The sequence below is a fragment of the Puma concolor genome, chromosome C2 (assembly GCF_028749965.1).
Source record: "Puma concolor isolate L17-30 chromosome C2, mPumCon1.1.hap2, whole genome shotgun sequence".
Taxonomy (NCBI): domain Eukaryota; kingdom Metazoa; phylum Chordata; class Mammalia; order Carnivora; family Felidae; genus Puma; species Puma concolor.
The window spans coordinates 23,468,568-23,495,585 of record NC_141675.1 but is presented as its reverse complement, the minus strand read 5'-3'; the positions used below and the strand labels follow the sequence as shown (position 1 = coordinate 23,495,585).

General features: G+C 40.4%; 2 protein-coding genes across 3 annotated transcripts in view; one reads left to right on the top strand and one right to left on the bottom strand.

Moving 5' to 3' along the window:
* The window catches only part of SATB1 (SATB homeobox 1), a 100,512-nt gene extending 100,036 nt beyond the window's left edge, over nt 1-476 (bottom strand). For both annotated transcript variants that reach the window (XM_086674213.1, XM_086674211.1), the window contains exon 1: nt 269-476. The gene's annotated coding sequence lies outside the window, so the exon portion shown is untranslated. The remainder of the gene's footprint in view (nt 1-268) is intronic.
* Nucleotides 477-551: 75 nt separating this feature from the next.
* LOC112850366 (uncharacterized) lies at nt 552-25,752 on the top strand. The gene is made up of 5 exons (XM_086676330.1): nt 552-1,088; nt 19,198-19,260; nt 20,181-20,285; nt 20,436-20,509; nt 25,090-25,752. The coding sequence occupies exons 1-3, from the start codon at nt 552-554 to the stop codon at nt 20,202-20,204; spliced, it is 624 nt and encodes a 207-aa protein (XP_086532456.1). The 3' UTR covers nt 20,205-20,285; nt 20,436-20,509; nt 25,090-25,752.
* Nucleotides 25,753-27,018: the final 1,266 nt, after the last annotated feature.

The window sequence follows — 27,018 nt, the reverse complement described above, 5'->3', positions numbered from 1 at the left end:
CATCTCCAAGTCCCCCATCCCGGGTGCTCTCCCACGCTCTACCCGCCCACCCCTCCGGGGTCCGACTGCTCACGAGGGAAGGGGCTCCGGGGACCCCTGCCTCCGGAGGTCCACAAGAGGGGAGCCGCGCCGCGCCGCGCCGCCCCAGGAAGGGGCGCCGTGGGTGGGTGCTACGGAGAAGTTTGGATCGATTCCGAAAAAAGGGAGACAGACATGAAAGAGCAAGAATGCGGGGGGGGGGAAAGAGAGGCAAAGGAGCAGAACTCACTCAGGCATGGGCGCTGGGGGCGGCGGTGGCTGTCGAGTGCGGGCCCGCGACCAGGAACAGCTCCCCGGGCGGGCGCGCCGGCGTCGGACTTCCGAGGCGGCGGCTTCTGCCTCTGGTGCCGCCGCCGCCGCCGGAGCTGCGGCTGCCGCGGAAGTTAATTGCAACTTGACTTCAAGTTGTCTTCTTTCCCCATCCGAAGTGGGCGTTTAAAGGGGAGAGCGAGGCGAGGAGCGAGCTAGCGAGCGCGCGGGGCCGAGGGAAGGAAGGGGGGGGGAGGGAGGGGATGTTAACGGGGGAGGAGGGGGAGGGGGCGGCGGCGGGGGCGGGAGGGGGAAGGGGCCGGCGGGAGCTGCTCTCCGCTCGGCGGTCGCCGCGCCCGCAGTCTGGAGGCGCACCGGAGCGGCCGGGGCGCCCCCCGCGGGAGCCCAGAGCCCCCCGGGGCGCGCATCCAGCCGCGGCTCCTTCGGCCGGGCACGCCGCGCCCGGGGGTTCCGCGGACCCCGCGTCGCCGCCGCTCCCGAGCTTGTGCGACGCGGGCTGGTCGGCGGGGCGGCGAGGGCCCGGCCCGCCTCCCCAGCGCCCGCCCCGGCTTCTCCCCCTGGCGGTGGAGCCTCAGCGGCCGCCGGCTACACTGAGCGCGCCGGAGCCCGAGCCGAGCCGAGCCCGAGCCGCCGCCGCCGCCGCCACTGCCGCGCGCCGCTCCCAGGCTCCCTCCCAGCGCGCCGGCCGGGGTGTGGGGGGCGGCGGGCCGGAGGGACGAGGGCGGGCGAGAGGCGCGCGCTGGGATTGGCGCCGAAGACCGGACCCTCAGCCGCTAGGGGTAAGTGTGGGCGCCTGGGAGTGCGCTTAGGGGTGCGCGGCGCGGTTCTCGACGCCAGCCAACCCTGCCCCCTCACCTCTCCCGGGCCCCCACCACGCGCACCCCTCCTCTTGCCGCCTGCGGCTTCCTCTTGTTGTTCGTTGTTTGGCTGGGCTTTTTTTTTTTTGGGGGGGGGAGAAGCGGGTGATTGTAGTGTGTGTGCCAGCGGAGGAGGAAGTCAGGTGAGAGGCCCCGACGCACCCCCCCCCCCACCCAGCCCGCATGGGGTGTATCGCTCTCCACTAGAGGCATGTGGGCCAATTTTTTTTCTCTTATCAATGTTCGGCCGAGAAGATCTTTCCTAGGGGGCCTCCTTTTCTCACAGCCTGCTCTGTCCCTCTCCCTCCACCCTACCTTCGCCCCTTTCAGCACCCCATCCAAGAGCGATGCCCCCAACAGAGGAGCACGTGGCGGCGGGAGAAGGAGGGGGCAGTCTTGCAGACCCCCACGCTGCGCCCCTGCCTGTGTGTTTAATATGTATTCTCCCGTCGGCAGCTGCACTTCTTTGCAAGCCACTGAGAAGAGACCCCTAAATTGAGGTCCAGTTAATCCAAAAAGCTGGAAGCAAAGGGGGCAGGTGATGAGAATTTCATGACAGGGGGCTGGCTGACGAGAGGGCCAAGGGAACCTTCCCAAAAGGCGAATGAAACTCCAAAAACCTCTCCAAGAGCAGAGTGACTAGGAGGTTTGGGACCCCAGGCTAAGGAGAAAGGAGAACTCCACCAACTTTGCCCCTCTCCTCCTGCCACCCTCCACCCCCACCCCCACCCCCACTCCCACCCAGTTGCAAGGAAGCTAACAGGTCTTTTGTGTTGTACCTTCTTTGGGAAATTTGCATTGAGTATGACAACAGAAAATTACTACTGTTTACTCAAAGTTAAGGGGTTTGCAGAAAGGAAAAAACAGTCTACTTTTTTTTCTCCGTGTGTGTAGTTGTTAGGTTCAAACCTTGAACTGCAAAACGTCAGTTTGTAACAATAAGGACTGTGGAGCCGCCTCAGTGTATTTTTAGAAGCTGCACTTTTCTGAGTTCCTTTCACACAAGGCTTGCTCTCTCATTAAGTCCCCATACATAATTGTATTTAGAGAGAAGGAGAGTATGGAAGCCGGAGGGAGATTGCTAAAATCTCCATCCCGCCAGCGCGGAGCACTGTTTGCAGTGAAGTTCCTGGAAAGTGACTGTGGGCTGAGAATTCAGTTTTTCCTAAAAGCTCTGTTAGGTCCTCTTCTGTCAGATGTCTATGAATAAAGCACGCTGGGAAAATCCTCCTATCCGTGCAGTCTTATTTTATCTTTTACACAGTGGTTGATTCTACTTTCAAGTTCTGGTAACAGCACATCAACTGTGCTGTATTTCCGTGTGGTTTTTTCTAAATAAAGGAGGGTAGTGCTTGTGTTCACACTGCTTTCTGATATGCCAGTTTTTTTCCTATCAAGTGAGTATTGGATTCACTGGAATGTCCGTCTTTTTCAGTTGACTGTCATTTTACGCAGAGACAACAATTCCAAAGACATTAGAATATTAAAAGTTTATGCATTAGTGTTATTTTGGAGAACTAGCCCCTCGTTTCTAAGACACAAGTGCCCACCTCAACTCCTAGTTCTGAAAAGCAAAGCAAAAAGGTACAAATGCCATGGGCAAAAACAAAACACAAGTTTTCCTTCCTGGACCACTTTGTGTATCCATAGGACCCAAGAGGCACCGACTCCTCCTGCCTTAATTTACCAAAATGCTGAATTGCCTAACTAGTACCAGTATCTCCATCTGGTAATGACATCAGGTTTGGAATGGAAGAATTCTCAGTCTTTAATTACTGCTTATTAGCAATTTCTTATAGCAGGCAGCTGATTCTCCAATTCTGAAAGGCTGAAATGAAGCTTACAGAAATTGAAATACCAAAAAAAAAAAAAAAAAGATTTTTTTTTCTCTCTTACATACTCATTTATTCCGCAGGGTCATCAACTAAGTCCGCCGAATTTAGGGTGTGATATGCTCCCTTGCATTAAACCATGGGAACATTTTGCCTCAACCTTATAAATTTGCTTTTCTTCCCCTAAATCGTCTTGAACAGAGAGCTCACAGGCTCTATTATAAAACAGAATTATATAATGATGGGTATAGTACATTAAGTAACATAACTTGATAAACTCTTTTGTAAACCTTGCCCCCTGGCACATAGTAGGAATACATTAAATACTGAATTAAGATGTTAATGGTACTAGGGTAAGGCTTTTTTTTTTTTTTTCCAGAGGAGAAAGGTATTTTGCCTGAAAGTTATTAGGGTAATACATTTCTGCTCCTAGATTTTTTTTTTTAACAAGTCCAAATCTAATTTAAATGGTTGAAAGACGACCAAATCTGAAACATATCAAATGGTTAATAATACTAGCTAGTGTCAAAAGCTGATTATTTTCCTAGGAGAATAGACAACAAATATTGCTTATCAAATAGTGTGAGACAGATACAAAGGAGGGATAAAACAGTATCGCCCTGCAAGGAATTTGGTGGCCAGATGACATCAAAATGTGAAAACACAACTCAGTGGATCAGTGAATGGATGGAATCAAAGGAATATTTGAGAGAATAGATTTTTTTTTTCTTTTTTAGACCAGAGAAAATAGACATCCTTCAGTTCCAAGTTGAAATGTATTCTTGGAGTTACTTTGCCCGCCAAACCTTCAGGGGCTATCAGTGCAAACACCCTGAATAAAGGGGAATTCACCACTTACCTACCCAAAGGTGGGGATTTTATCTCCAGAGTAGTTACCACAGTGTATATTGTGTGTATAAATGAGGAATATCCTAAGTAGTTCATTCCATCTTTGTACAATTTTTTACATTTTCTAAAAAATTGAACAAAATTGATGCAGACTTTCTTAAAACTTTCAACCCTAAAACTCCTAAATCCTATAGACCCTAAAACTTCCAGACGTTAGTCTAAGTTCCATTTGCAGCAAAACAGAGCAAATCTATTACATTAGGATAGGCTATCTTATGGCAGAATAACAAACAATTGCAATGTTTAGTGACCTACAATGGCAGAAGTTGTTTTCTTGGTCATGCTGAGTTCATTGTAAGTCAGCCACTTCCACGTCTCCTTACTCAGGGTCCCAGGCTGACAGAGGAGTTGCCATCTTGAATGTTTCATGTTGCTATGGCAAAAATAAAGGTCATTTAAATGCTATGGCCGGAAGTGACACATGTCATTTGGGCTCACAACTGACTGGCAATAATAATTGGATGGCTCCATAGAATCATCACAATGAGGCCAGATAGTACAGCCTACCTTGTGCCCCAAAGTAGAGAGCTGTGGTGCACAGGTTTAAGGACTAACATACTCTTAAGGACCCTTGTGCACTGTTATCCTTTAGCTAAGTGATCCCACCCTGCTCCTTTGTGGCCCAGATGTTCCATTCTCCAGGGTACATACTGCAGGAAAGGCCACCACGTTACAGGGGAGACATGCTGTGACTTCTTTCACTGCCTTTTCTCTTTGAATACAAGACTCCAGTCCCACCCCTCCCCCACAGATTGCAATGCCCTATCAATTTTAAGTCCGTCTTTATATATTCCCTAATATTGTATATATTTTATTTTTTCAAGACTTGTTTTCCGAGAAAGGGTACGATGAACAGAACTTTTGAGAAGTGTTATCTGGGGGAAAAAATGTTATCTGAAGATGTCATGATCATTATCAAATTTTGAAATTTTGTCTTCAGTAGCTACTTCCCTTATTTTAACCATCAGAATGTTGCAACACAAATAAAACCGTCTTTTGGAAGTATTCATTCATTCATTTACTTATCCATCTTTTTATTGATTCGATAAATACTCATTTATTGATGCCAAACACTCTATTAAGGACCGGGTATGTGGAGATGATTGGGAGTTCTTCTTTTCAAGAAACACATTTTCCAATTGGACAGACAGAAGGAAAAGTCGTTGCAATGCTAGTAGAGGCACAAAGTATTATGGGAACACTTGCGAAGAAGCAAAGAACTCTCTGGCAAGATTAAGGAAAGTTCTGTAGAGGAGTTGAACTAAGTCCTGAGGGTAAGTGAGCCTTCTCTAGTCGGGAAAGGAAGATAGAGGATATTTTAAGCAGAGAGAGCAATATGAGTGAAGGCACTGAGGATGACAAAGCTTGTTGTTTAGGAAACTACCCAGGAACTCAGTGTGGCTGGAACAGGAGGTCTTTGTGAAGGATGAAATCAAGCAACTACAAATTGTAAAGAATCTTGCAGACATGCTGTAGAATTTAGACATTAGCCCATCTATCAGGGATTGCAAACCCTTCTGTCTACTCTGGGCCGAGCATGGGTACAAGTGAGCTAAGCAGACCAAGTTGAGACCGTAAGCCATGGTGGAGACTGGCAATCTGGAGAATATGGGACTGTCCAAATGGGATAGTCAGGGCCAATGATGCCCAATGTCAGATCTTCTAGTTGTTAAAGAGAAGCTGCTAATTTGGATTTATATGAAAAATTGAAATATTAAATGTTGAGAACTTAACCACATTTTAAAGTACACATGTGGGGAGAAAACGTGTACAGACCAAAATCAGCTTAAAGACCACCAGTCAGATGTCTCCTACCATATGAGATAGGGAGCCATTAAAGGTTGTAAGGATGGGAGTAACACCATCGGACCTCTTTAGAAAGTTTACTGTGGTGGCAAAGTGGACAGGAAAATTCTGGAGCCTGGTAGGCTGTACTTGATATTCCATAATGTCATTTGAGGGGTGATGCAAAGCCTTTTATAACACTGCCCTTTTTTAGTACACAACTTCCCATGCATATAGGGGCAACTGACAAATATTTGAAAAGCTGATGAATGGAAGAGAAAAAAGCTAAAGTTTTAGAAGGAGGGCACATTTTTAGAGGGTTCCTTATACCATATGCTTCCTTTGTTAGACCGTTATTTTGTCAAGAGCACAATGATCTTATATTGATCATATGTAATTTTTCTGTATCTGTCTGTGATAAACGTTATTGGTTTTTAAAAATGCATAAATCATTTAGAGTAGGACATAAAGATCACAGCATCAGAATGTCTATTATCTAGGACTGATCTTACTGATCCTACCACCTTGTAAAGGAACTCCAGCTGAACACACGTCTGTTGTAGCAGGTCCTAAAAGTCTGTACTCCCAGGCTCTGCAAAACTCCACCAGACCCATGTGTATAGCTTATGCAGGTTTTTGGTGGAGGCCAAACTCTTTATTACTACCCATCAGAGTATATTATAGTTCAATCCATCCCAGAGCCAGGTGCCTAAGACTGTCTTGATTATGTTTAATTTTTCAATTAAAAAAAAAATTGAATCCACTAAACACTGTTCCCAGCTTCTTTCTTGCTTTGAAACCATACTTTCCTGCCACTCTGCAGTCACCAATCCCCGCACTCTCTCATAAACTCCCATTAAATGTTAGAAACACTAGGTACTCTTCCTAAGGTATGCTGACTGGTTGTAGGTTATGTGTGTTCCCATGGGCACATCCATATTCTGAAAGGCACTCAGTTCATTGGACAATCAAGTCTTTAAAGTCTTAGCAGTTTGGCTCTACAAATTGTCATTTTTAATTGAACTTTCTTGAGGTATGATTTAGGGACAATAAACTCTACCCATGTTATGTGTTCCATGAGTTTTGAATCCAAAGAAGCAACATGAGCAAATTATAATATTTTAAGTGAACTTCAGAGGAAAAATATACATACAGACTATATATAAATGGATATAGATAGATATAGAGAGATACATAGATAGATGATGATAGATCAATAAGTCGCTAGATAGATAGGCAAAGTTAGCCTTACAATCCAAGCACCTGGACTGTAATTCTGGTTCAACTAGTTACTGCTTGCATATGCTTGGCCAAGTCTCTTAGCATTCTGCCTCTATTTCCTCATCCATGTGATGGGGATTATAATTGTACTCCCCTCCTAGAATTAGCAAATACCAGTGCATCAACACAGCTAGTAGTCAATAGAGACTAACCCTGTTTTCTTTTGTTAATGTTGTTATTGGCATTATTATTCTAATAGAGAGGAAATCCAGGGACTTAAACAAGAAAACGAATTGACTGGAATGTAAGTGGGGTAGAAAGAAGCAAGTACCTCCTGGGTGGCTTGCTGGTATGCTAAGGGGACTCAAAGCCAGAGAATAATTAATGGTCTCTATTTCTGGAATATTTTTTTACTGAAGGATTTTGGAAGAAATAATCTTTCTATTAAAACAGCTACACATACGGTGGAATGCTTTCTCTCTTCTGTAACTTTTGTGGAAATGTTTGCAAAGTACAGAACATATTCACTAGTAACATCTTTAAAAATTTTTTTTAATGTTTTATTTATTTTTGAGAGAGAGAGCAAGCAGGTGAGGGAGAGAGAGAGAGAGGGAGACACAGAACTCAAAATGGGATCCAGGCTCCATGCTGTCAGCACAGAGCCTGATGGGGGGCTTGAACTTACAAACTGTGAGATCATGACCTGAGCCAAAGTCAGACACTTAACCAACCAACTGAGCCACCCAGGTGCCCCTCTAGTAACATTTAACTTGAATTGTTAAAGCACCTCCTGCTTTTATATGCTATGAATGCTGCCCAAATGTAGAATCTTTGCCATTAGTAAATGTTTACATTTTAGATGAAAAATGTATTGGAAAAAAGTATTAGAGTATGACCATGGGGAAATCAAGTCACCAGGAAGGAAAGAGGAGAACTGGACTCTAGTTCTGATTCCATATCTCACCCACTAGTTTGTTGATGACAACAAACATCAGGGTGGGGATCTTTGTTCTCTTCACTCTTAATTCCCACATACCAGTTGATCTCAAACTTTAGCGTGTATAGGAATTAAATGCAATGGTTATTTAAATGCATATACCTTGGCTCCGTGCTCATTAATTCTGATTTGGTAGAAATAAGTGGGGATCCAGAAATCCAAGTAATAAATGAAGGTTTTGTTTCACTTTTTATCCTCCCCCCCCCACACCACACACACACACACACACACACACACACACACACACACACACACACACACACACACTGGAAAATGCAGTGTAAAGAGTATTTTAGGCATAATGATATCAACCTGCTTAAATAATGTCACCAACTATCTCTTGTTTCTCCTTTCTTCTGTGTCAACTTCTGTTTTACCTTCATTCTTAATCTAGTTTTCCCTTTACTATAATAAGCTAGTCCCTCCAAGCTTCCATTGTTCTGACATAGAAACTCCAACCAAAGAGCACTCCTCTTCCTCAGTTTCTAGCAAAAGAACTAGACCTGACTGTGACTGGATCAGCTTGTACCATGTACTCATAGCTGCATTTATCACCCTGGTCCGGGGCTGTGTTTCTTTAACGTGCCAGCTTTGGGTCAGATGCGCACCTTGGATTAGGAGTGCAGCCACCCTACCCAAACTGTGTCGCCTGGGAGCGGGGAGGTACTGTTCTCCAAGATAAGTTAGGGGTAATTTTTCCAGAAATAGGGAAGGCTTATTGGCCAAATCTATAGATTTTCATCCACTACTGTACATTTTTTTTAGAAGTACTCAGATGAGAATGAGCCAACTGCCGTGGCAAAAGTATAACTAGTGTGCCAAGTTATTGAAGCTTTCAGCCTCAAAGGTGACCCACCAGGGCCTGGGAAGGGCTTAGGATGCCCAGAGTTCCTGAGCCAGTTGCTTCATACATTTACCCCAGAGGTTTTGGCAAATATTAAACATTTTCTGTATGCACTGTGAAGATGATTTGTATACAGGTCATCTGTGAGTTGCACGTCGGGAATCAATGGATTTTAAGATTGTGTTTTGAGGTCATCTCAAACATGCAATAATATTATTTCTTTTGGATCTAAATGAGACAACTTGGAAGTTGGTTTATGCAATCAAAAGGACAGTAAACATTCCAGGTATAGTATACAGAAGGGGGACAAACACATAGGACCAGCAGTTGAATCCTGCTTTGGCTTGGTTATCAGTTTTGTTTTATTTAGTATTCTTGGACATACATAGTTTGTTCCATCTAAGAGATACGGTCCTAGCCTAGATCTCAGCATGCCTAGCTCCTTATAATGTTTGGAACATAAGTGGATGCACATTATACAGACAATGGAAAAGGGTAAGCTGACAACAGCATGGAACAGAAAACTGACTCGACTATTAGTCATGAGATAAATTTTAGGTATATTAACCTGAAAGTTTATGGAAGAAGTGAATTCTGATGAATGAATTATTAACTCATTCTTCTGTTAAGTGTAGAAGTTACTAATATTTTCTTAACCTCGTTAATAAGGTCAATAAAATAAAATAAGTTTTTTTTATTTTAAAAAAATTTTTTAACATTTATTTATTCTTGAGACAGAGAGAGACAGAGCATGAATGGGGGAGGGTCAGAGAGAGGGAGACACAGAATCCGAAACAGGCTCCAGGCTCCGAGCTGTCAGCACAGAGCCTGACACGGGGCTCGAACTCACAGACCGCGAGATCATGACCTGAGCCAAAGTCGGCCGCCCAACTGACTGAGCCACCCAGGTGCCCCAAAAAATAAAATAAGTTTGCATCAGCATTTTAGTATTGAGTCATTGGTTTCAGATGGCTTCAGATGGCCCCAGTTTGTGTGTGTGTGTGTGTGTGTGTGTGTGTGTGTGTGTGTGTGTGTGTGTGTGGTGTTGGGGGGGAGGATAAAAAGTGAAACAAAACCTTCATTTATACTTGGATTTCTGGATCCCCACTTTCACCTCCACCAAAGCAACCCCACACACAAAATAAAGTATTTTCAACAAATGATGCTAGAATAACTAGATATCCATGCAGACAAAAGCAAACAAACAAAAACCAAAACAAACAAACAGAACATTTTGACCTCTGCCTCACACCATATACAAAAGTTCATTGACAGTGGATTATAGATCTAAATGTAGAAGTTAAAACCATAAAGCTTTTCGAGGAAAACATAACTTGGAGATGCAAAAAAATTTCTTAGATAAGCCATAACAGCAGTAAACAATAAAAGAAAGAGTAGCTAAGTTACATGTTAAAATTAAGAACTTCTCACCTGAAGGAAAGCAGGGAGATGAGTAAAGCCTAAAGATCCATGATTAAACCAATCATTACCACCAGTGATATTTTCTCCCCTGTGCGTTAGTTCAAGTTGACCTGTAAGTGATGGAAACTGACTCTGTGAACTTGAGCAAAAAGGGAAATGCCTACCGGGGCTTTTTGTGGAATCCGAAGTCAAGGGTACAGTGGGGTGTCAGGAATAGCGGTATTGAAGTGCTTCAGGGAACCCAGTCAGTCTTCTCTCTGTCCATATTTCTTCTCTGTCTTTCTCATGGCAACACAGCACCCTCCTTTCCTCAGTTCCATAGCAGATCATGGTTGCCAGTTGTTCCTGAGCTGTAGGTGTTGCAGTCAAGCCACCCAGAAAAAGGCCCATCTTTCTGTCTCTCACAGTTCTTAGGGATGGGTCTGATTGGCTCACTTGGATCCAGTGACCACCCTTAGTCTAATAAACTGTGACCCAGAGGCAGGGTGATATTTAAGAAGCATAGCAACTCCTTTTATCCATGGGAATATAGGTTGAAAAGAAGAAGCATTCCAGTTGATAGTCTCTCTACATTTCCTCTTTACTTGACAAAAGACAGAGTTGATGGAAGTGTGTACTTGGTTAGTTTTTAATGGCCACTAGTTTTGGTGTATTGATACACTATCCCTTTGAGGATCTAATATCAGCATCTCTGCATCTCTGCCAGTTGACTGATATATATTAAGGACCATAAACAAAATTAGTTCATTTTTAAAATGGTCACATTTATTTGTAAATTATTAGCCAAGATCTATTCAAATGCAGACATGCTTTGTTCTAGTCTGGATATACAATAAAATTAATTTAAATAACTTTAATCAGCTTCAAAAACAGCAAATTCCAAGACAATTAGGTTAACTTTAAGAACTCATATTTATTGAGTTAACAGATGGTAAATTAAAAAACAATGAAGCTAATTTTTAAAATCATTCATTGAATTAAAAAAACAGACATTTAACAAAACTGTTTTTAAGCTGTTTTTTCATCCCAATATGCATATTTTAAGATTCCAATTTGGGGAACTTCTGGGAAGACACCAAATGAGTTGCAGTATGTGAACATTCTTCCAGTGAATTACTTTTTCAAAGGATTTAGAACCACCTGAAAAAGAATTTTATGAATCACCAATAAAGATACAAGAAATAAGTGTATTCTAGAGATTGGAAGGAATGAAGAGTCTACTTCATCAATTCCAATTTACTCTCTAACATGCTGCTCCTATGGCCTTCTATGTTGCTGGCCCTGACACACTTTGAGAGTTTCCTGTGCTAGCAGAGTGAAAGTTATTCCTAGCCAGAATTGCATTTCTGCATTTTAATGGTCAAGCGCAAGCGGAAGACTTCCCTTTGATGGCTTCTTGGGCCTTGTGTACCAAGGACCTGAAATATATTGTAAATGCTAGAAGCTGACTCTGCAAGCTTACAAGAAAAGGGGACTTTTGTGGGAGCCCACTGATGATGTGGGATCTTCTCCCCTTGGGCTCCCACTTTGCTGGGTCTCCTTGCAGTTTTTGGAAATAGAGCAATGAACGTATCCCAACACATGAATTTTACCAGAAATTGGTCGTTTCCATATGCAAGTTCAATCATTTCTCCCACTTCCTGTGATTTTATAGATAGAATTGGAGATACTATTATGGCTACATTAAGATACGTCACTTGCGTTGTACTTGCTATGATTAGTTTTAACATGATGGCGTATTGAAAACTATAGTTATGGGGCGCCTGGGTGGCTCAGTCGGTTAAGCGGCCGACTTCGGCTCAGGTCGTGATCTCGCGGTCGGTGAGTTCGAGCCCCGCATCGGGCTCTGTGCTGACAGCTCGGAGCCTGGAGCCTGTTTCAGATACTGTGTCTCCCTCTCTCTCTGACCCTCCCCTGTTCATGCTCTGTCTCTCTCTGTCTCAAAAATAAATAAACGTTAAAAAAAATTTTTTTTAAATAAAAAAATAAAAAAAAGAAAACTATAGTTATATATGTAGAAATGCAGTTACTACATAAAAACATTTGAAATAGATTTGTTTAATGGCTGCTTGATCAATTGGCGTTATAGTTTTTTCTTTACCTTGGAGAGTTGCAAACTATAATTTATTTTAAGGTCCTAGTAACCCATTGTCTAAGATCTGGTTTTACTTTATGTCTTAAATCTTACGTTACTTGGTCAGTAATGTTGATAATCATATTTACTGGTTTTGGTAGACCAATTTATTAGTTACAATTTGAGTTTCAGACACTTAGAAACATAAAAACACATTTATTATTGAAATTATGGTAGTAAAAATTATCTTATTGCATAAATATCTTCTTGCATTTGAAACTACTTAGCCCCATCCCCTTTTTGCCTAGAAATAATTGTTTTTATAATAACCTTCTGATAATATGAGGCTTTTTAGGAATGTAATTATAACAATATAGTGGGATGGACTATATTGTTTTTAATTAAACAAGAACAGGTAAAAATAAGAATAAATTGTGACTAGATGAAAAATTCAGGAAGTGAAATTTCAATTTGCAGAAATAGAAATTAGGGATATAGAAGAAAAACTTCATAACTGGTCTAAACATCCAAAGGAAATGAAAAAAAGTTAAAAGGGTAAGAGGAAATTGGATAGACACATTTTGGAGATTTAACTTAGAATGTAAGCTCCTTGAGAGCAATAAACATCTTATTATTGTAACACTCCCCCTAACAGAGGGCTTAACACACAGTATATGCTGTTAGTATTAGACAAACATTTCTTATACTTAAGAATAAAATAATGGGTGTTCCTCCGAAAACAGAGCATGTGGATCAGAAGTAAAAATCAAAGTTTGTAACTTTTCCTGTATAAAAACTGCAGTAAGATTGTAAGACTTATTTTGAGCAAAACTAACCAGTAGAGATAAATGCCTAGTCACAGGCTGGTAAGTTTTTAAATTTCTAGAACGAACAAAAAAATTCCTGCAAGTGTCTAAGAAAACAGATACTCTTGTAGTTTGTCTTCATACTTCTTTTACAGAACTGGAGCTTTTTTAAGACCAAAGGTAAATTTTTACATATTCCTAAGTAAAACAAGTTTGATTCTTTAAGTTTTATGCCTACCCAATTATTGGCTCATACGTAAAAGCAACAGAAGAAAATTTTTAACTTGGGAAGGTGCTAGAAAGTATAACAACAAAGGGTACTTAACTGCAAAAGTTGCAGAGATATCATCCAGATCACTCAGTGGTCAGATATATAAAAAATCAAGAATGGGAAATTTCAGGAAAAAGTTCAGCCTTAACTAAGCATTGAAGGTCAAGGCAAAGTAATAAATGAATAATATATAGTGAAAATTGAAATGAATTAAGAATTGATGTTGATCACTACATGTTTTTCTTTACTAAGGGAGCAATGTTTTCAATAAAATAATCCTAAAAGGTTTTTTAAATTTTTAAATGAAGAGCCTGTAATGAATAACCACCATGTGGAAAAAGAAGGTGGAGAAAACAAAAGCATTAGAAGTTGCTGCTTTAGTTTTATTTATTTATTTATTTATTTATTTATTTACTTACTTACTTACTTACTTATTTTAAAGTTTATTTATTTTTGAGCAGAGAGAGACAGAGCATGAACGTGGGAGGGTCAGAGAGAGGGAGACACAGAATCTGAAACAGGCTCCAGGCTTTGAGCTGTCAGCACAGAGCCCGACGCGGGGCTCGAACTCGCAGACCGCGAGATCATGACCTGAGCCGAAGTCGGCCGCTTAACCGACTGAGCCACCCAGGCTCCCCTAGTTTTAAATCTTTAGATAAGAATGCATTTAGGATAGTCATGAGCAATTTCAAATTGATACTAGTTGAGTGGGAAGAAAAATATCTATTTTATAAATAATTGTAGAAGATAAAAATAAACAAAACAGTCCAAAAGACAAAATGGAAAGGAAACAATAAGGAATTATTGAAAAGAAGAAAATATAAAATAAGTGCAGTCAAGCTCAAAAATTATGACAAGTATAAATGTCTTAAATTTCTCTATTCAAATGGGAAGATCTTCACATTAAATTAAAATGAAAGTCGTATGATTTGGTGGTGCTTAATAGAGTCATACTTAAAGATAAATGACATGGAAATACTTTTTAAAAGGGCAAAGATTTTGCAGCCTAACATGCTCACATCTAAATCAGATAAAGCAATAGCAGAATTACAAAAGGGACTATTTTATAATAATTATCAATACAACATTAGTAACGGAATAATGACACTGAAAAATAATGCATTAAATAACTTAAAACAATTTAACGTGCTTTTTATTTAAAAAACTTTTTTAATGTTTATTTATTTTTGAGAGAGAAAGGGAGAGAGAGGGACAGAGCACAGCAGGGGAGGGGCAGAGAGAGAGGGAGACACAGAATCCTAAGCAGGCTCTAGGCTCTGAGCCCTCAGCACACAGCCCCAGTCGGGGCTCTAACCCAGGAACCGTGAGATCATGACCTGAGCTGAAGTCAGACGCTTAACCGACTGGGCCACTCAGGCACCCTTTGGCATGCTTTTTATGATGCAGCAAAACAGTGAAAATAATGTATATCCAAGCAGCAGTGCAAAAGTTTACAAAATTAGAAACTTAAACTAATGAAATATTTCACATCGGTAGATTAAATAAGAAGTAAATGATTATTATGATAGATTGCGTTTTAAACACAGTGTTGGATAAAATTTAACACTTGTTCCTGATAAAATGATAAAAAGAAAAAAAACTGTATTTTAACATGATAATAAATTTGTTTAACCAATAGTCAAAATTAATGTAAAAATACTAGAAATATACATCTTTAAAAACAGAGGTGGGGTAGAAGTTGGTATAGTGGTTCTGCCATAATAATTGTTATTAAACATTATTTTAAAGCCCTTATCAATATAATAAAACATACTAAAGGAAAAAGAGGTATAAGGAGTGAAAAAATATACATTATCATTATGACGGGAAAAATATTTTAATAGCTTGAAAACCCAAAGAAGTGAACAAAAATGTGTATAGACCTAATTAATTAGTGAAATCTTGGAAGACATATGACTCTTCACATAAACCAATAGTATTTCTAAATATTAGCAATCGTTAGCTTAAACATAAACTTCTAAAAGATTTATTTTACAAGATATGTAAAACTCTGAGTTTAAACAGAACTATGTTACCTACCTAGATAAAACTGTTTGAGAGCTATAAAAATATTAAGTTAATCAAAATATTGGTTTCTGATTTTGAAAAGGTAACATTTTTAAATTGTTAATTATTTCCAAAGTATAGATTTAATGGGGAACCTAATAATCATGTCTCTTTTGTTTTTCACATTTTGAGGTAATGGTGAGAGGAAATTGATTTTCACATAAATCTGGAAAAGAAAGTAGGCAAGAATAGTAGAAATCATTTCTGAGAAAGAAAAATAATGAGGGCAGACTAGTCTTATCAAATATTAAAATATATTATAAAGTTATAATAACTAAAATCATGTGATACTGGCACCAAAATAGATTAATTAGGAAAAGTAAGTGGTTAACAATTATATAATAACAAAATATTTGATAATGTTAGAACACAAACCAATGGAAAGGGAAAATATTTTACAGTGTGTGGACTGATTAACTGTTTGAAAAAAAAAACAAATTATATACTCATGATACACAAAATAGCAACACTTAAACCATAGGAAATCTAAAGGGACTTGGTTTTAAAGATTTAGAATACTGTAACAAATTGCAAAGTGAAAAATAAAATAGATTTGATTTATATAAAGATAGCAACAAAACAAACAGTAGGCTAGGTACAATTATTTGAACATAACAAAAGGGAAGGGTTAATTATCATATTATTAACAGAAGCTCATACAAACTCCACCGCTAAAAACTAATACATGAGATAAAATAGAATCCTATTTAGCCAATATATGAGATAAGACTAAAATCACATTTCACAAAAGATGAACTATAACACATTTGCAAACATAAAAACATTCAGCCTTACTAATAATCAATTGAATATATACTAAAACAAAAATCAGCTGTATTTAGGCTTAATCAATTATTTTAACTTTAATGTCAAGGATTTACATTCCCAGCTGATACAGATTATTTTCATTTAGATAAACTTACCCTCTGGAGAAAGTGGGAAACCTGGATAAAATCTAGCAAATATTTGTTTAAAAGCATCCTAGAGCTTTAAGGTGGAGAGGATTGGAGAAGCCAAAAACCCAGAGAGTAGGCAATCCAAGAGAGATCTCACTTACACAACTACCTGTTAGAAGGTAAAACACCACTTGACAAAGATATCACCCAGAGGCTCAAATTATCTGAACAATTTTTCATACACAATGTCTGGAAATAAAATTACCAGTCATACCTGTAGACCAGATAATAGACTTTAAAATATCTGTAATTAATAAATTAACAAAATTAGATGAGCAGATAGGGAATTTCTGCATATTATTGGTAACTATATAAAAACCAAATGGAAATTCTGGAACTAAGAAGTAAACTGACAGAAATTAAAAATTCAATGGATGGGTTTAAGAACAGATTAGAAACAGCTGAAGAACAGATTGATGAACTGGAAGGCAAAGCAATAGAAAATTTAATGTTAGTACCCAGAGTTAGCAAGGTACAGTGGAAAATGGTTTCTTCTTACATAACTGGTGGTATGTAAATCTATGTAATACTTTTTGGAAATGCTTTGGTGATGTAAATCAGATATTAGAACAAAAAAGAGGGGCACCTCGGTGGCTCAGTCTGGGGCTGAGACTTCAGCTCAGGTCATGAGCTCACAGTTCATGACTTTGAGCCCCACATTTGGCTCCCAGCTGTCAGTCTGTCAGCACAGAGCCCACTCTGGACTCACTGCCCCCTTCTTTCTGCCCCTCCCCGACTTGTGCTCTCCCAAAAATAAATAAATATTTTTTTAAAAATAAAAAAATGTGTATGTTTTGACCCAGTAATCTTATGTCTAGGAATATCTATTACGGAAATAATTTTTTTTTAATTTTTTAAATTAAAAAAAATTGTTTTTACATTTATTTATTTTTGAGAGACAGACAGAGAGAGAGAGAGATAGAGTACAAGTGGGGCAGGGGCAGAGAGAGAAGGAGACACAGAATCCGAAGGAGGCTCCAGGCTCTGAGCTATCAGCACAGAGCCTGACGCGGGGCTTAAACCCACAAACCACGAGATGGTGACCTGAGCTGAAGTCGGATGCTCAACCGACTGAGCCACCCAGGCGCCCCTACAGAAATAATTTTTTTACTGTGAATTGTTTTATGTATAAAGATGTTCACTACAGAATTACTCATTATACTAACTACAGTGTGCAATGTTTTAAGTGCTTTACTTCAATTTATGCAGTTAATCCTCACAAAAAACCCAAGGAGGTAGAGGTTGTTACCACTAATATCCTCATTTTATAGATGAGAACAATAAAACCTTGAGAGGTCAAGTAGCTTGCTCGAGATTATGGAACTAGTGAGTAGAGAAACAAATGTTTGAACCAGGCTGCCTGCCTCCACAGCTTGCACTTGAACCTGCCCTGGGCTTTTGGAAGCAACCTAGATAGCTAAGAACTGGAGACTTGCCAAATAAGTGATACCCCCAGTCTATGTAATATTATGTGGGTATTAAAAATGAGCATCACCAACACTTTTAGCAACATGGGAAATAATTCTGATATAATACGAAGAGGGAAAAAAATCAAAATCCTAGAATTACACCAAATAAAAAATATACGTACAAATATGATGGGAAGCAAATATCCCCAAAGGCTAGTAACAATTATGTGAGGTTAGTAGCACTAGTTTTCCATTTCTCTTCTTCCATTCTTCATTTTCTCAAAATTTTAATGATGTGTTTCATATATATATATATATATTATGCTTCATATAGAAAATACCATTACCTATATGTAAAAAGTAGTAGTTTATTGGGTAAGAACCTGGGTTCTGGAACCAGACTGCCTATGTCACCACTTACTAGGTATGTGACCTTGGGCAGGTTGTTGAACTTTTGTTTCTTAGTTTCTAAGTTTATCCTATAAAATGAGGATAATTTTAGTATGTATCTGATAGGGTAATTGTAAGGATTAAATGTGCCTAAAATGTATTTAGAACAGTGTCTGAAACTGAAGTATGTAAGCATGATCTAGTGTTGTTATTCTGCAAACAGGCCTCATTGTTTTAGACCCTGAGTGACCAGACAAAATGACAATTCCCCCCTGCCAGTCCTTTGCTAGGCACATACATTAGCAACAATTTTGTTTCTATATATATATATCTTTGTCCTTACTATGAATTCCCCAATGCAGAGATGTCTAGGAACCAAGAACCGTTGGCTAAGGAGACACTTCCGAACCCTTTCCAAGAAGCAGTGATAATCAAATGTCTGATGTGTTTTTTATGTTAGAGAAGTTCAGCCTCCTTGCCTGTGTCACATCTCTGAGACCTGTACAAGAGTGATTGAAGCTACCCCTTGAAGCCAATATTACATGAACATTATCAGCAGTGAATTAGAGAAAATATTTATCTATTTCCCCAATTTTACCCTTCTCTGAATGAATGACTTTCTACCGGCTCCATGATCTGACAGTCCAAGTAACAACAGAAAACTGTTTAAGAAATAGGACACTTGTTGTAACTTGATTTTTCTGAATTGAACACCCCAGGGGGACTGAAAATGTGCTTCAAAACTTTTTTCCACTTGGCCGATCCAAAAAGTTTGGAAAATGTTTATAGAATTTCCTCATTCCTTAAAACAGTTTCATTGAAATTGTAAAAGAAAAAAAAAAAAAAGATCTGTTAGATGCCAGGATTTACTGTTAGCTGTCTTAATGGCTAATGAAATGATAAGACCTTGCAATAACCCCTGCCAATTAAAAATTAACAGGTGCGTGCCAGGTAGAATATTGTATTACCTGTAAGAGAAAAGGATGCAGATGGGTATTTCACACATTTGTGAGAATGATCACCTTTGACGTGTGTCTCTGGTTTTCAGGACATTGCACGTGTCTCCTCTTGTAAGACTTTGGCTGCAGAACCCAAGTGTGAACCCTGCTCGGTGAGTTAGCTGTTTCCTGAGTGTTGTCTGTCTCTTCCTTGCCTCTGTCAAGACCCTGTGATGTTCACTGTCAGTGTCCTTTGCTTAAACTTTCTAAAAATTCTCAGCTGTCTTTTATGGTAAATGTCTAACAAATTGCTCTAATCGAGTCTGAGTTTTACAGTGTTGCTAAAGAGCTTGCACACAAACCCCCACTTTGTTCCAGGGTTTACCCCAAACCTTTCCCACTCTTTCCTAATAGTCATGTTCTAACACAAGACTACTCGTTAAGACATTCACTGTCTAAATCACAGGTCAACATTTCACAGTTAGTGATGACTGGTCCCATGAAGGATGAGAAGAGCATGGTAATAGTGAAATTCCTTTCCCCTTTTACGAAAATAAATCACGAGATTCAACCAGCAAATGGTGAATCAATGGCAAGTCAATAATAAGGTGAGAGATTATGTTACTGAAAAATGACCTCAAGATGAATTTCTTATGTAGATAAATGCTGGACAATTTCTTATTGTCATAGTGTTATTGGAGGTTATTTCAAGTGTTCATATTGCCACATGAGGTAACGGAATTGAGATGGGCCCCCTCTCTAACATGCCATCTGTGTCTGAATCTGCAAAAATTTCTAAACAGTTCTGGTCTTCAGTATCTCCACTTGAAAATGGGAGTGGTAGTATTAATCTGTTAGGTTATGAAGGCAAAATGTTATAACACGAAACACCTGACAACCAGCAATCACTTCACGGACACTAGTCCTCCCTACCACTGTGTATTTAGATAGAAAATAAATACATAACACAGAACTCTGCTTTCATCTTCAAATATATTATTCTTCATTGATTATTTTATGAATATAATCATTGATTCAGAAAATAAATGGAATTTTTATCCCTCCAACCTTCATTCTTTTATTCATTTCTCAGAGCTTTAATGAGCATCTACTATAAGCTAAGAAGTGCTGTGGGAGACAAAAAGGAGAGTGAAGTACCCATTGTATTCTCATGGAGATTGGAGTCTAGAAAGAGGTTGTATGTATGTATGTATGTATGTATATTAAATGCCATTAGAGAAACAAAGTATTATCTTCGTTTATTAGAAGGAGAAAGCATTTTATCTAGGGTTTCAATTTCTTTATCTGTGAAATGTGTAAAATAATCTCTGCCCTGCTGGTCTTTTAGGGGTCTGGAGATCAAAGGGGAGCCTGCATGTGGGATCTCTTTGGAAACCCTGAAGCACTCTGTGAATGAAAAGGGTAAATTTTTCCTCTCTTCCCTTGTACCATAAACTCCATGAGAATGTTTGACAGGGCCTGTTATGTTGGTCTTTAAAATTTTTTGAAGTATATATATAAAAAAATCACACTGTAAACCTTAAATATTTACCATTTTTATTTGCCAAGTAAACATCAGTAAAGAGGGCTAAGTTTTTTTTTAAATTTTTTTAACATTTATTTATTTTTGAGACAGAGAGAGACAGAGCATGAAGAGGGGAGGGGCAGAGAGAGAGGGAGACACAGAATCGGAAACAGGCTCCAGGCTCTGAGCTGTCAGCACAGAGCCTGATGTGGGGCTCGAACTCAGGGACCGTGAGATCATGACCTGAGCTGAAGTCGGACGCTTAATCGACTGAGCTACCCAGGCGCCCCAAGAGGGCTAAGTTTTGATGAAACAATGAACCACTGATGGAATGAAAGAATCCGTGAATGTTATGCACTGAAGGTCTGTGCCCCCCCCCCCCCAACCTCATATGTTGAAATCCCAACCCCCAATGTGATAGTGTGAGAGGTGGGGCCTTTGGGAGGCAATTAGGTTTATATGAGGTCATGAGGGTGGAGCTCGAGTTAGTGCCTTTACAAGAAGGGGAGATACCAGCATTTCCTCTCCACCACATGATGACACAGTGAGAAGGCAGCCATCTTCAAGCCAAGAAGAGAGCCCCCACCAAGAACTGAATGTACTTGTGCCTTGATCTTGGACCTCCCAGCCTCCAGAGCTGTGAAAAAATAAACATCTGCTGTTTAAGCCGCCCAGCCTATGGTATTCTGTCATAGCAGCCTGAGCCGACTATGACAATAAGTGAGAAAATAAATGAATAAGTTAATGAAGGAAACAAAACAAAGATGCAGAGTAGGAAAACCTACAAAATGAACGAGGAATAAAGGGTTGTCTTTGAAAATATGTAGTATAGCTGAGTGTTAGGAGTATGACCCATAGCTAGATGGAAGGATGGATGGACGCAGTGTTCTCAGAGTGTGGTCCGTGGACCAGCGGCATGAGTATTGTGTGGGAACTCATTAGAAATGCAAGTTCCTGGTCCACCAGCCAGTCCTGCTGAGTCTGAAAGTCAGAGGTAGGGCCAGCAGTCTGTGTTTTAGCAATCCCTGTAGATCATTCTGATACAAAGTAAAGTTTTGAGAACCATTACTTTTGTACTAACATGGGGACTTTGGAAATTATTCTGCTGTGAGTACATTCAGTGTTAATGAAGGTTTTTAGCTGTGGATGGATATAATCAGACCTGTATTTCTAGGATGATGAGTCTTGGAGCTTTGCCTAAAAGAATTTATGGCTTCAACGTGGAAAGGACCATTGGAGATACTGGAAAACACATTGTATTTGCCAAGCCCCAGAGTGACAGATTTTGGTTTTTCCTATTTCCTGATAATATGCACATCATCAGCTAAGAGGCAGAGCAGAGCAGGCGCTGCCCCCAGGCACTGGAGAAACCTGCTTGGTCTGCAGAGACCCCAGCGGGATGAGAATGTTGAGCTGTCAAATATATCAAATACCAGTCCTCACTGATCTTGGAGAGCCCTCTTAGTCCTGACCAGCTGTGGGGAAACATCAAGTGGAACCTTCCAGACCAAGATAAATGGGCAGCTCTTCCTAAGACTGGCCTAGGTAGCTGCCCTGGCTGAAAATGCAGCTCCGTATTTAGGGCTGGTGGAGACAGGTCTGCCAAAGGGGAGGGCAGTGTGGAGGAAAAACGGAAGAGCCTCAAGGGGAAACAGTTACCTTAAGAAAGAGTCTAGGAGCCCAAGATACAAGCGTGGGGTGGGGAAGCAGCGGGGAGAAGAAGGATGAGGGCTTCTCAGAGAAGGACTGCTCAGATGCCCAATCATCTGGGTTTGCCCAAGGCACAGGGTGTTCAGGACAATCCCTGTCAAACCAGGGCAGCTGGTCACCCTACAACTGTGTTCCCTCACCTGTGTTGAAGACCATGTGACAGCAGAAAAGTCACCGCTCTAGACCTTGTTTCTCAAAATAGTGTCCACAGACTGGCAGCATCAGTATCACCTGGGAGCTTGTTAGAAATGTACCTTCTCAGGCCCACACTAAGGCTGCAGGATCATACCTGCCGGAGAGGAAGAACCCCAGGTGATCTGCAGGCACATGAGTTGAGAAAGACTGCTTTAGAAGATCCTGTGCGCCCTGGGGAAGAAAAGGTAGCCCTGGTAGGGAGCAGAGAGAATTTCTAGGCTGTGATCTGGCAAATGTCCAGTTCGGCCAGATTCTATACTGAAACTGTATCAACCGGACCTGGCAAGGAGCAGAAGCATTGAGAAGGTTACACAGTAAGGAGTACCAGGAATTGAGAGCAGAGAGGTAAAAGGACAGATGACACAAACTAGCCAAGAGGGGCCTCCTGAACTATTAATAGTAGTAGCTGTAGGAATGTAGGAAAGCCAGAAATCCAGCTATTATGTGGCGAGAGTAAAGCTGGAGAAATACTCTTCTGTACCTGTTACCGTGACCCTGTTTCGGTAAAAACAAAAACAAAAACAAAAACAAAAAACAAAAACAAGCTGATGTGGGCTGGGAAATGTGAAATGCGGAGTCACAGCATTGTGGGTAGGCTTGCAGAGGAAGAAAAAAGGATCACCCACTAAAAGTCTCAGCATTAGCATCTTGGCCTTCACTCACTTGCATATTGCTCAGATATGCAAAGCAAGTTCAGTTTTCTCCCTTTTTCTCTACCTGGTCTGATCTTCATGGGCTCCAGCTCTGCATTCTAGCAGGAATAATTTGCACTTAATTAATAGTGTTTCATTTTCTTCCCGCTTGAACATAATTCTTTGACTTTAAACATTCTAACCAGGGGTTCTTAAACTCAAACACGCTGCAGAATCACCTAGAGGGCATGTTAAAACACAGATTGCTGGGCCCACCCCCAGGGTTTCTGATTCAGTACATCTGGTAGAAACTTAGAATTTGCATTTCTAAGGAGTTCCCAGTCGATGCTGATATAACTGGTCGGAGGAACACGCTTTACAACCTCTGATTCAAAGTATTCGGCATTTTATTCCCTCCCAAAGGTGATGGTTTCAAAGGTCTTAGATTAAAATGCTTCTCAGATTGGTTGATCTTCTGTTCTATCTTGGATCCAGAACCCGGTCTTCCTGTGTATGGCCGGTATGCAGTGGCACAAGCATGCTTGCATTGCTGGTTCAACACATCTGAAATGGTCTGTATCTTGTTCCACAAGACAAGTCCTTTGGTCACATGCTAGGATGTCCTGGCAAGGTCAATCTGTGATACAAATCTCTAAGAAGCAGCTCTCACTTGTATTTATCTTGCTTCAGACCAGTAGTAGTTTGTCGACTGGCACTGGCCCATGGACCACATTTTGAGTAATGCTGTTTAGATGACTCAGTCTTTCTCAGATTCTTCACTTCCTTCTTCCTCCTCTTTCCCAAGATAGCATTTGGGTATGCAAGGGGGGGGGGGTGTCTTATTTTATCCTTGTGACAGCCTCGTATCATGCACCATCCTGTAGATACTCAGTGATCCTCCCTGTTGAGGGGCTGGATTCATTCTTTCCCTGGAATGGGGACCACCGAAATGCAAGTAGGTCCCATCTGATCTTTTGGAATGATGTGTGCCGGTCCTCACGACTGCTGCCATAGCCCTGAACACATCCCTTAGTACCCAAGGTCTATCTTCACGGCCTCTGTCCCTGCTCCTAGACCGCCACTAGTCTACCAGTAGTCTCCATGGGAGAGTAAGAAGCTCCAGACACTCCTGTTTCCCACATAAAGGCCATCAGGAGGCAGGAATGCCTTCCGAGTCCCGTGTATCCATCCATCTGCTGCCGTCTCTGTACCGTTGCTTCTGAGCCCCTTGGGATCTGGTGTTGAGCCAAATAGCCAGAGACCGCTAGAGGCAGTGTAGTGCTGGAAGGAGCTTGTAGCCCAGCCAGTTGTTAATTTTTCAGGAATTTGGCCTTCCAGCTGTCCAGCGTGGCCATTATTAAAAGTTAAACATACATACATTTAACATACATTTAAACAAGTTATATTAAAAGCAAAGGTAGCCAATACACAAAATCATCACCTCCTATTTATTTTACTGCGCTGGACTGTTAATCTATGTTTAGCATATGTGTGTGATAGAAATACTGTATAATCGTGTACTGCCACACAGGTCTTCTAAGCCCTGTTCGGTGATACCGTGTTGAGAGCTTCCAATCAGCCAAGGTAGGAGTATTTACGCTGTAGAAATGAGCAAACATTATAAATCAGGGTTCCACTCTCTCTCATCTCCACCTCCCCAAGGCCAGTTGTTAAACATTTACCAACACACCATTGCTTAGAGCCTAAATCTGGGAGTGAGCCACTAATCCACTGGCCTCTAGTCACCCTTTACTTACATAGATGTTACAAAGCTGCTCTTCCCCTAAAGATTAGCTCCTGAAAGGTATCTGTGAAAGAGATATTGAATACTAGAACCTTGATATCATCTTATCTACTTACCCTACTTTTATCTCGCTTTTCTCTCTACCATCTCTTGGGACCAGAAGAATTGATCTTCTGGTTTTTTATTTCCTCCACAGCTTATCCTCGTACATTAAGGGTGAACATTCATGGCCTAACTTTACTCTCTGACATTCTTTCCCAAAACGTATAAATTTATTCTAATCATGAGAAAACATGAGACCAAATTGAGGGGCATTCTACAAAACTTCTTCTTAGTTCCCTTCAAAACTGTAAGATCGTGAAAGACAAGAAAAGACCAAGAAACAATCATAGCTTGGAGAAGGAGACTTGTGTACTAGATTCATTGTGGTATCATAGATTGGACCCTGGAAAAGAAAGAAAATTGGTAGAAAAACTGAGGAGATCCAAATAAGGTCTGAGTATTGTACCAATGTTGATTTCCTAATTTCAATCATTGTTTCATTGTTATGTAAAATGTTAACATCATATGAAGCTGGATGAAGGGTATATGAGAACTCTATATTATATGTGCAGCTCTTCTGTAAATATACAGTTATTTCTAAATAAAACTAATGATGGGAAAAATTCATGACCTAGGTAATAGATATCTTTTCTATCCTATGGAAAAAAACCTACTATGTGCATCCACCTGCTTTGTGATATGCAAAAGGGGGGGAAATGGGGATGGTATAAAATCTTTTTCTAGATAAAGATAAAAAGCTTTACTTTCAAGTGTTTTTTCTTTTGCAGAATAAAAAAAATTATTTTGGATGTTGTAAGCTGAGCATTAACTGTTTCTTTCCCTTTCTTTGTAATCTTGCTGTAATAAAACTAAGTTTGTAAGCAGTATCTTCAGATGATGGAGAAGACATAGAAAGTAGATTAATATAAATTCAAGATATAACCTTTATTTTGTGTTGATCTGAAAATGCGCCACTGTTCACACAGCTACATTTCTTTCTAAGTGGAAGGAGAGCCAGGAAGAAAAATCCCTGAGCAAAGAAGAGGAAATGTGCTCTAAGGCAATGCTTCTCCAATTTTAATTTGCATTTGCTTCATCTGGGGACCTTGTTAAAATGCAGATTCCTTTTCAATAGGTTTGGGGTGGGGATCCCAAATTAGTCTGATTTTCCAGTAAGTTCCCAGATAATGCCAGCCTGCTGGCCTCTGAGTAGCAAGAGTCAAGGGTCCTTTCTGAGGAATTTCCTCTTCCTTGGCACAGTAGGCATAAGGCAAGTGCTTACCAGCCAGAGGCTTAAAGACACATAAGAAATGCACAGTAAGACCAGAAATAAAGCAGTTAAAACAAAGAAGACGCACATTAATCAAAGTATGACATTATTGCACATACTGAGATGGGGTGAAAGCAGGACTATTCAGGAGGTCACTGGACATGTAAAGCTGTTTTTGAAGTTTAATTTGAAGCCCCAACTAAGAAGCATTGTATGTAGTCATTCCCTTTCACTACACAGGAAAAATGCAACATTTTCTATGAAAGAGGAACTACAGCTTTCAGAATTACTGAATTGTACAGTGCCAATGTACATGAATCTCTTCCCTCCTCCAACGTTTCCAATGATGATAGTTCCTGGAAAATAGTATATCGTTTTTTCAAGCATATGCTAAGTCTACAAAAAAAATTCTCCCGAAAGTTCTCTTCAAGCTAGGAAAACGGGTAATTGGCCTGTATCAATGGGACAACTCATGCCAGTCAAAACACCATTACAAGAGAATAAAGTGTGAGGCCTGTGCATCGGCATGTTTTCACCCCCACCTCATGAGGAGCTTCCAACGTGTCACATGCACTTTCACTGTCTTTTTCAGCATTTAAACTGAGATGTTTTTCTGGAAGCCTTGCTCAGTGGACCTATGGGCCCTCTGGTATTCTTAGACACGATTTATAAATGTTGTGATGAACTTGACCAAAGTAGATCTGGCTTTGCTAATCACTTATTAGTTCTTTGACCCACTATTTCTTTGTTTAAGAAGCAATGTTGCTTGTCTTACGGATACATATTATCCAATTTGCAGAAAATATAAATAAT

Excerpts from the sequence above, each read along its gene's own strand:
- LOC112850366 (XM_086676330.1), top strand. The coding sequence starts at position 552 with ATGTTAACGGGGGAGGAGGGGGAGGGGGCGGCGGCGGGGGCGGGAGGG. Across the intron at positions 1,089-19,197 it reads CGGACCCTCAGCCGCTAGGG|GACATTGCACGTGTCTCCTC; the intron begins GTAAGTGTGGGC and ends TCTGGTTTTCAG. Across the intron at positions 19,261-20,180 it reads CCAAGTGTGAACCCTGCTCG|AGCTTTAATGAGCATCTACT; the intron begins GTGAGTTAGCTG and ends TTCATTTCTCAG.